General features: G+C 48.2%; 1 protein-coding gene across 1 annotated transcript in view; it reads right to left on the reverse strand.

The window, feature by feature from the left end:
* The window catches only part of NTF3 (neurotrophin 3), an 80,684-nt gene extending 71,065 nt beyond the window's left edge, over window positions 1-9,619 (reverse strand). The window contains exon 1 of the mRNA XM_068160863.1: window positions 9,275-9,619. Coding sequence (XP_068016964.1) covers window positions 9,275-9,292 — 18 coding nt within the window. The 5' untranslated portion in view covers window positions 9,293-9,619. The remainder of the gene's footprint in view (window positions 1-9,274) is intronic.
* Window positions 9,620-10,158: the final 539 nt, after the last annotated feature.

The raw sequence follows: 10,158 nt of genomic DNA on the forward strand, positions 1-10,158 counted from the left end.
TTTCTTTATTTGAGATATATATATATATATTTATATATATTTCTGAGTTAACTCTATTAACTTCCTCATGTGCTAACTCAGCTAACGTAAGCTACAACATGTTAAAGGCTCTGAGGAGACCTAGTTGTGGCCTTCCAGTAGCTGAAGGGGGCTACAAGAAAGCTGAGAAGGGACTCTTTAGGGTGTCAGGGAGTGATAGGACTAGGGGGAATGGAACAAAACTAGAAATGGGTAGATTCAGCTTGGATGTTAGGAAGAAGTTCTTCCCCATGAGGGTGGTGAGACACTGGCACAGGTTGCCCAGGGAGGTGGTGGAAGCCTCATCCCTGGAGGTTTCTAAGGCCAGGCTGGATGTGGCTGTGAGCAACCTGCTGTAGTGTGAGGTGTCCCTGCCCATGGCAGGGGGGTTGGAACTGGCTGATCCTTGAGGTGCCTTCCAACCCTGACAATTCTGTGATTCTATGATTCTAACCCTCAACACCAAATAAAGGAACTGATAGCTGAAAGGTGGGAAAGAGCAATTGAGAAGAAGAACATTTCTTGCTGTGGTTCTATTATGTGTAACTCATGTAAGTGAAGCACAGAACATGTTGGAGGTGTGCTGCAAACCTTACCCTCAGGCATTTTGTGTTTTACCTCTGGTCAAGGTTTCTAACACATAACCCAAAAGGAGCTTGTCCACAGGCTCACATGATGTTAGGGGTTGAAAGGGACCTCTGAAGATCATAGAGTCCAACCCCCCTGACAGATCAGGACCATAGAATCTAGCACAGGTCTCACAGGAACATACCCAGATGTGTCTTGAATGTCTCCAGAGAAGGAGGCTCCACAACCTCTCTGGGGAGCCAGTTCTATGGATTCTGTATATTTCCATAGCTAGGCAGGCAGTGACTCCTTCTATGGTACAGAGTGGCAATGAGTCATGCATGGTCGGTTTCTGGCACTGCCTGATGGTGACATGGGATTACCTGCTGTCCTTTCCAGCTGCACTGAAATGCAACCAGCACCAGCACTTAACTCTCTTGAGCTGAAGATGACTACCAAATAAATTTGTTTCAACCTAGACAGATACACTACCTTCTCCTGCGCACCAGCAGGTCTAGGGAGATTCTTCTCCCCTTCTGCTCTGCCCTGCTGAGACCACACCTGCAATACTCTGTCCAGTTTTGGGCTCCCCAGTTCAAGAGAGACAGAGACCTGCTGGAGAGAATCCAACAGAGAGCTACAAGGATGCTTAGGGGACTTGAGCATCTCCCCTGTGAAGAGAGACTGAGAGCCCGGGGGCTTTTCAGTCTGAAGAAGACTGAGGGGGGATCTGATTGATGTCTATCAATATCTGAGGGGTGGGTGTCCAGTGGAGGGGGGCAAGCTCTTTTCAGTGGTGCACAGTAATAAGACAAGGAACAATGGATACAAACTGGAACACAGAAGGTTTCAGCTCAACATGAGGAGAAACATCTTTACAGTGAGGGTGACAGAGCACTGGAGCAGGCTGTCCAGAGAGGTTGTGGAGTCTCCTTCTCTGGAGCCTTTCCAAACCCACCTGGATGCATTCCTATGTGGACTACCCTGGGTGATCCTGCTTTGGCCGGGGGGTTGGACTCGATGATCTTTGGCAGTCCCTTCCAACGTCTGTGTGATTCTGTGTGATACTGCGATACCAGCACATTTATTTATCTATCTATTTGCATATTTCCACATGGGGAAAATTCAAACACAGACAAATTATATTGGGAAAATTTGGGGAAGGCCCTTTTGCAGATGTGTGAGGAGGTGGAGAGAAGAGAAGAGAGAGGTAGAGAAAGATAAAGGAGGGATGAGAGTGTGATCTTGTTCTGAACTTTCCAAATGCTTGCTGCCCTGAAGGAAACAGTCACTTTCCTTGCTTCTGCAGCACTTGCACCATATCAAGGAGAGAAAGAAGAGCTGCAATTGAACTGGATGCTTCTGTGGGAAGTATAATCTTCCTTGAGGCTTTCTATGGGCAAGTCCCCTTCAGGGCATACAAGCTGGAATGTAGCTTTCTATATTCCTTCCAGCATTCATTTCACAGCCTTGAATCTACTCCGTATCCACCCTTACCACTGCTCTCTTCACACGCACATCCCATCTGTCCACTCGGGAAAGCAACTTCTGCCCACACCCCCCAGCGACAGATGTAAGGACAGGGGTGGCTGCTTCCCACAGAGAAACAGCTGCCAGCCACCTCTGTCATCTCTACCCACATGCCGCTTCTTTCCACTGCCCACTCCCAGTCACCACGAGGAGATGATCACACGTGGTGCCTCACCAGCAAGCAGGGACACCCAGATGTTCCAGCCCTTGCAAACACATTTCTTTGGCTGTGTCACGACTGTGAGGGAATCCAGGCAGGCACAAATACCCCATGCTCCCTGCACTCGAGCACAGATTGGGCACTCACGCTTTGATCCCATTCCCGCAGTCGTCAAGCACTAATTTTGCCCTCTCTCTTTTCCTAGCCAGCTGGCAGGTTGATACCACAGTTTGCTTTTTATTCCCTCAGTGGTTAGGCAGGGAGGATGTGGAGCACTCAGAGGCTTGGGCATTACGGCGGGCAGCGCTGGTGGGCAGTGGGTTGAGCAGGCTGTGGTTTCAGCCCAGGGACTGGGACCGCCGGCTGCAGTCATGCGTCTCCCCCTCATGGACAACAACTTCACTATCCTCACTGCCCACAGCCTGCCACGGGTCACCTCTACCAGACAAGAAAGAGGCTTTCTATAGACTACAGCCAGCTCCAAGCACCATCAGGAAACATTATCCACCTGGAGCGCTCGAACTGGATGCCACACAGGTCACAAATAAGACAGCAGATTCCCAAAGCAGCCTATGGCTGCTCAAGCCTCTCAGATTAATGGTTTAGAGATTTCTTCTTTTTTAAGTCTTTTCTTTTTTTCTACTTTTTTTTTTTTGGAAGGAATTGATCCCTGGAATACACCAGAAAGGGAACCATGAATTTCACTTGACTGATGCCCAGAAGCTTCAGCCTTCAAGCCTACCAGTTCAGGGTGATGTAGCACTGGAGCAGGCTGCCCAGAGAGGTTGTGGAGTCTCCTTCTCTGGAGACTTTCAAAACCCACCTGGATGCATTCCTGTGCAGACTACCCTAGGTGATCCTGCTTTTGGCAGGGTGCTTTTTTGGACTCAATGATCTCTGGGGGTCCCTTCCAACCTTTAACTTCTGTGATTCAGCGTGGTCAGACTGTCTTCCCCCAGTGCAAGTTTCCCTGGATTACTCACAGTCTTCTGATCAGCTCTGGATGGAAATAAGCACTGTGCAGTGCAGGACAGTGCTTAAGAAGACACCAAGGCCTAAGGCAAGTTGGACAACTTGAAAATGCTTGTAGAAGAGATTTGAAGGAGAGGTGCTCTCAATGTATGTGATTGCTTTGAACAGAAAGCTGCTCTTAATGTTTCTCTCTTACACCCAAGATGTATCCTACGTTTTCAGCCTTCAGCCAGCTGCACACTTCTGCTCCAAGCCATGAAGAAAGCTAGTATTTTCTTGTTCTGTTTGATTGACATCTGTACTCCTTATGTGTATTTCAACCTAATGGTTGTTCATCCAACAGCCCTGTTAACTACCTAAGCAGCCCTGCTAAGAGGTCCTAGAAAAACTGCAGAACGACAGAGTGTTAAGGGCTGGAAGTGACCTTGAAAGATCATCCAGTCCAACCCTGCTGCCAGAGCAGGATGACATATACCAGATCACACAGGAACACATCCAGGTAGGTTTTGAATGTCTCCAGAGAGAGAACCTCCACAACCCCCCTGGGCAGCCTGTTCCAGTGTTCTGTCACTCTCACAGCAAAACAGTTTTTCCCTCATGTTTCTGTGGAAGTTCCTATGACTCCACTTCCACCCATTGCCCCTTGTCCTGTCATTGGGCATCACCAAGAAGGGCCTGGCTCCATCCTCTTGGCACTCAGCTTTTACATCTTTATAAACATGAATAGGGTCACCCCTGAGTCTCCTCTTCAGGTCACCCCTTGGTCTCCTCCTCTCCAAGCTACAAAGCCTCAGCTCACTCAGTCTCTCCCTGTAAGGAAGATGTTCCACCCCATTCATCATTTCTGTGGCTCTCTGCTGCTTTGTGGCTAGCCTAACACACTGAAGCTTTAAGGCATGACACTAAGGTAGAATGGCATTTGCCCAAATACAGCTGCTGTAAATATTTTAGCTAGACATCCTGGGATTGTCTCAGGATTATTCAGTACCTCCTTAGGGAAAGCCTGCAAAAGAACCTCTAAAGGGAAGTCTGCCTGCTGTGCACATCACGCAGGAGGCAAGCACATCCAGCGCACGCTTGGCCCTACAGCTACCCACGCAGCAAGCCATTTTCTCAGTTAGTCATCTTTCCCTCCCCTCCTTCTCAATGTAAACATCGCCTCTTAGCACTCACGAAACTCACCTATGCTGCCTGCCTTACATAACTCATTTCGACACGGAGAGTTGTGCCACAATTGCAGTGGACACGTGAGCCTCCCGCCGGCCTCCCCTAGCCACCTCACACATCAACCCAGCGTTCCTGGGGGGGTGTTTGGAGCTCCCACCCAGACATATGGCCCTTGCAGCAGCCCAGGACTCTTGCATGCCCCTCAAGGATTTCAGCTTCTCGCTGTAGACCAGCTGGATCATTCTCATCACACGCCTCACTCTGCACAACGCTGAAGCCATCTCTCCCTGATCCGCACACAACACCAGCACCTCACATAGCCATGCAGCTATGTGCATTTACCTGTGCCTCCTACTTGCCCTTCCCTTCCACTTAACTCCCAACCTGCTTTCAGGCTTCTATTCATGCATGCACAACCTCTTGCATGCTTAGAAAGCCTCCCTCAAACTAAAAGGCAGATAACTACAGCTGGCTTAAGCCGTCATAAACTTTTTCTCACTCCTCATCACTCATCCCTCCCCCATAAGCTGTTTTTCTTCTCTCAGGCCCCACACCCAGGTCTGCAATCCTTACCTGCATTTCCCTCATTTACTTAAAGCATCTTGTGTGCACAAATCTCTCTTCTCATAGAATCATAGAATTGTTGGGGTTGGAAGGAATCTCAAGGATCAGCCAGTTCCAACCCCCCTGCCATGGGCAGGGACACCTCACACTACAGCAGGTTGCTCACAGTCACATCCAGCCTGGCCTTCAAAACCTCCAGGGATGAGGCTTCCACCACCTCCCTGGGCAAACTGTGCCAGTGTCTCATCACCCTCACGGGGAAGGACTTCTTCCTAACATCCAATCTGAATCTACCCATTTCTAGTTTTGCTCCATGCCCCCAGTCCTTTCACTCCCTGACAGCCTAAAGAGTCCCTCCTCAGCTTTTCTGTAGCCTCCTTCAGCTACTAGAAGGCCACAATAAGGTCTCCTTGGAGCCTTCTCTTCCCCAGACTGAACAACCCCAACTCTCTCAGGCTGTCTCCATAGGAGAGGAGCTCCAGCCCTCTGCTCATCCTTGTGGCCCTCCTCTGGACACGTTCCAGCACATCCTTGCAACAGGGGCTCCATAACTGGACACAGTACTCCAAGTGGGGTCTCACGTGAGTGGAGTAGAGGGGGAGAATCACCTCCCTTGACCTGCTGGCTATGCTTCCCCTTCCCTTTCACAGCCCTTACAAGCAGGCACATACTGGCAGGTACCTTTCTTGCTTACACACCATTGTGTGTCAACACACGTTAAGTTTCTCACCCCTGGTAACACAAACTGTCATCCCCATTCACTTCCACTTCATGCCCTACAGCTCTTAACTTCGCTCGCCTCTCCACACACTTCACACTTTATATTTGACCTTAGCACAGCCACATGGCTTATACAGCCCTCCAGGTAGTTATCCCTCCCATTCCTTCTCCTCCCACCCTTTATATCTTTAGTCATTTCTCTGCTAGCACATTTGTTCTGTTCCCCCTTGCTGCTTCACTTAGCTAGCACCTACCACACACTTAGCTAGTACCTACCACAGAGCTATAAGCACACTTGTAACATTTCTCTTACCAGAAAACCAGTCCTTTCTGTTTATGTATGTATTCTTCCCCTCCCACACTCACTCCTCACATTATTCCTTACTTGCCATTGTTTTCCTCCATTGTTTCCACTGTAATATATTACCTATTCTTCCCTTATGTTATCCCAACTACCCAGGAAGGAGGCATCGTCTGTTCCTGCTCCCCAAGCCACTCCTGCGCTTTGGCATTGCTTCCTCTGCTTGCCTATGAAGAAACACAACTACAGATTTCTTCTCACCCTGTGCTCTCTTGCTCTCTGCCCTCTCTAAGCCCCCTTTTGCCCTGGCATCTTTTCAGAAAACCGAGCTCTTCATTTCACCCTTACGCCTCCTACCTTCCTCAGTGTTCCCCCATTCTCATGCTTTTCAAGAGCTGCCCCATCTTTATATCCCTCTGACAGTGCACCCTTCCCTCATGATTTCCACTCTCTTGCATTTTCTCACAGCACCTCCACACAGCTTTTCCCCAGTTCTCTCTTATTTGCTACCAGGCAGCAAAATCCATCAGGTTTCCAACCTCTTTTGGGACTTCCTTAAGCAACTATTATCCCCTCACAAACCTTAATGGGTACCTACACCCTTTCTCCATCACCACACCCTAGCTCCAGCTCACTTTTCCCTCTGCATTCCTCATCTTGGCATGTGTTTCCATCACCATGCAAGCCTTCCCTTTCATACTCTAACACCTTCCTCTCACATACATCTTCGTATCTATTTCCTGACAGAATCAAAGGTGTCTCCTGTAGACACCCCCCACAAACATTATGTAGGTGATTATTTTCCATACCTTTCTCCAAATAGACAATAGCTCACATTTTCCTTCCTCCTCCAAACATCCTTTGTGCCCTGTGCTTTCACCTTTCTCCCTGCACTCCCACTCCATACCCAACCTCCCCCTTGCAGATCCTAGCATCCTCATATGTCCCTTTCATATCCTCACCCGGCCTCCACCCTGCACCTTTTGCCATCCCTCTCAAATGTAGCTTCCCCTTTTGAGCTTCTAAACTTTTTTCCTGCCCACAAAGATCCTCCTTTTCTCAACTGACCTGGAGCAGTTCTCCCTTTTAAGCTGACCACCTTTGCACTGCTCACCTGCCCTTCTTACCCCAACACAAGACATTTTAACACATAGGACTTTAATTTTGTTTAGATGGTGTTGGATGATAGGTTGGACTTGATGATCTCAAAGGTCTCTTTCAACCTGGTTAATTCTAATTCTAATTCTAATTCTAATTCTAATGCTAATTCTCCTCCAAATTCCTTGTCTCTTCCTATATACCACCTAGTTCCACTTTCCTGGAAGAGAAAACAGAATCATAGAACAGTTTGAAGGGACCTCTAAAGGTCATCTAGTCCAACCCTAATAGTAATGGTAGTAATACTACTGCTACTACTAATAATAATCCTAAACCTTCATGTATTGCATAACTCACCACATGACACCCTTCCACACAAAGCACTCCCCTCCTGGCTCTGCTCATGCACCCTCTCCTCCCCTCCTTTTGGGTACACCACCTGCAATGCTGTCCAGTTTTCCTCCCCCTGTCATGCTCACACACAGAGCTTCTGGGATTTGCATGTGTGTCTCAGACCAGGGCTTTTTCCTGCCAGCACCTTGGAACCACACTGAACTCTCCCATTCTTGACTGCTTTTGGCTGCCTTGCCACAAATTGAGGTGTTTTGTTTTCCTTTTGTTGTTGTTGCCGTTGTTTTTCGTTCTTCCCTTCCTCTCATACCTTACTAATAAATATTTCTTGCACCGCTCCTCCACCACTTGCAGGCTTGCACAGCTCAGGTATTTCTGTGCCTGAGAATGTCTCTCCTATTTGTCTGAGTATTTTCCTGAAGGCACAACATAAAGGCAAACTTTGCATACCATTTGCACTTCTCATGCAACAAATCACAGGAGTCTGAGAGCAAGGAGTGCTCTCTGAAAGGCTGTAGCTCATAAGAATTGACTGGACCATGGCGCACACATCCCTGTCTGTTTAAAAGGGGGGGAGGGGGGGAAGGGGGGAGAGGCAGGGGGAAGCAAACCCCCCCTCATACTCACAGAGTCATCTCTAAATAACTGGTTTTGCAAGATGGGAACCAGAGAATGCGTGCATAGCAGCCCCATTCAATCCAAAATATCCATCTCTCCAGATCCTGCATATTTATAGTTCAAGAGATAGGACCAAGGCAGAGCTTTCCCGTTTATTTTAATGAAGGATTAAGAACTGATCAGAGGAACTATCTAAACCATTCAAGGACTTTTCCCCCTCTTGGCTAGTAGCAGTTTCGTGTCTCCATAAGGACTCGCCAGTAACTGGCGCTTTAAGCTGCATTTCAGCTGTTTAGATGAGAAACAGCTTTCTATTTTGCTCTCTTATATGCGAGCCCGTGTTGATTAGTTGTGTGCCGCGTTCCTAGAAGGCAAACGTTGGGAACTGCGGCGTGAGAATAGTTCTCCTGCCGTCCCCAGCACACAGAGAGTGTATCTTTTTCACCTAGAGACAGATGTGCAAGGAAAACCTTTGATCTCCAGTTCCTTCCAGAGAATTTAGTGTTTGGATTTGAGGAGAAGAGGGATGGATTCAAAGGTCAGGAATAGGGTTTCCAGGGTCTGGTGTACACACACACACAAAAAAAAAACAAAAAAGAAGAAGAAGAGGAGAAAAGAAAAGCAAGCTTCAATGAAGTTAGTTACCTGAGACAGGCAAGGTCTAGGAATTGGGAATTTTGACTTTGCTTGTCATGGGCTCTAACTTCCCCTGAGGGCAAGAATGCTACGTGTGCTGAGGCTGCTTCTTGCAATCCTCCCTCAAGATTTGCAACCCCTTTTGTTATACCTGAAGTGGCTGGTTTCCCCTCTCAAAATAAACCCGAGGGTTTCCTTTGATTTATTATTGATTGGTTGTCCCTCAAATCAAATTCCTTTACCACCTCGTATTTCTCCCAGGTTGTTTTCCTGCCCGGGAACCTGAACAGCAGCATGCGGAGCAAGAGGAGAGAGCAACCTCAGGACTGAATTTAGAGGGCAAGTACGAGTGGGGGAAGGAGGAGGCACAACGGGAAAGGCAACATTTGGGACAGATCTACTACTTACAATACCGACACCCCCCCCCACCCCCCACCCTCACCCAAACACACCCCCCATCCACTCCCCATTATACTTCTTTAAAGGACCCCTCTCCCCCCCCCCCCCCCCCCCCCCCCGCTTCCCTCCCCGCCCTCTTAGGACCCTATTAGAAAACGTCGAATTTCCCTTACCGTGGTAGGAGTAACCATGGCATCCGTGTGAATGTTTCCAGAAAAGTCGACATGAAGAGAAAGGTGGATATAAATCTGGTCATTCAAAGTCCCAAAGTTGGTCTGCTTGGGCTGTGCAGAGTTGCTCTATGGGAGAGGAGCCTTAAACTCTGAGTCCCGTGAACATAATCTGCTCGATTATAACAAACCAGCTCAGCCAGATGGCTCTGTGCTCTGCGGATTAACCCCTTTATTGCCACGCTCTCCTCTCCCCTACCTACCATTTAGAATAACCTTGCCTGGTTGGGGAATTTCCAAGAATGAAGAAATTTTTTGGGTGGTTGTTTTTTCTTTTTTGGTGGTTTGTTTCTTTTTTAAATGACAAAAGCTGTCATAAAAGTTACATTCCACACCCCACCCCTCCCCCCGCTGTGTGCTCTAAAAAATACAGCCCCAAACTAAACACCCCCAAACAAACCACCATGTGCCTATTTTCTTCTTCTTTTTTCCCCCCTTTTTACTTCTATTGAGGGATTTATTCCTCTTCCTGGCAAAATCTTTTCATATCCTTAAGAAGAGTCTTAGCACCAGGGACCGGTTCAGAGAATTCTTTTGTTAAATCCTAGCCATCTCTTCTGGGCTGCAGTTCTCAGAAGGCAAAAGTCCTTTCTTGCAGGCATGCCTCTGTGTTTGCACTCTAATGGTTCATCCACTACCCCCTCCCCAGCCCCCCCTCCTCCCCCCCCTTTCCCTCCTACTCCCTCTGTCTCCCACATGCATGCTCACACACATGTACACGCACACCCTGTGGTCAAACCCCCAGCATTGTGCTGCTATTCTTACCCGTCTTCAGGACATGTAAAACAGGTGAAATAGAGGCAGGGAAGGGAACCAGAAAGCCTTCA

Source organism: Melanerpes formicivorus, unplaced genomic scaffold, assembly GCF_026170545.1.
Source record: "Melanerpes formicivorus ecotype bairdi unplaced genomic scaffold, bMelFor1.0.p_v2 SCAF_54, whole genome shotgun sequence".
Classification (NCBI taxonomy): Eukaryota; Metazoa; Chordata; class Aves; order Piciformes; family Picidae; genus Melanerpes; species Melanerpes formicivorus.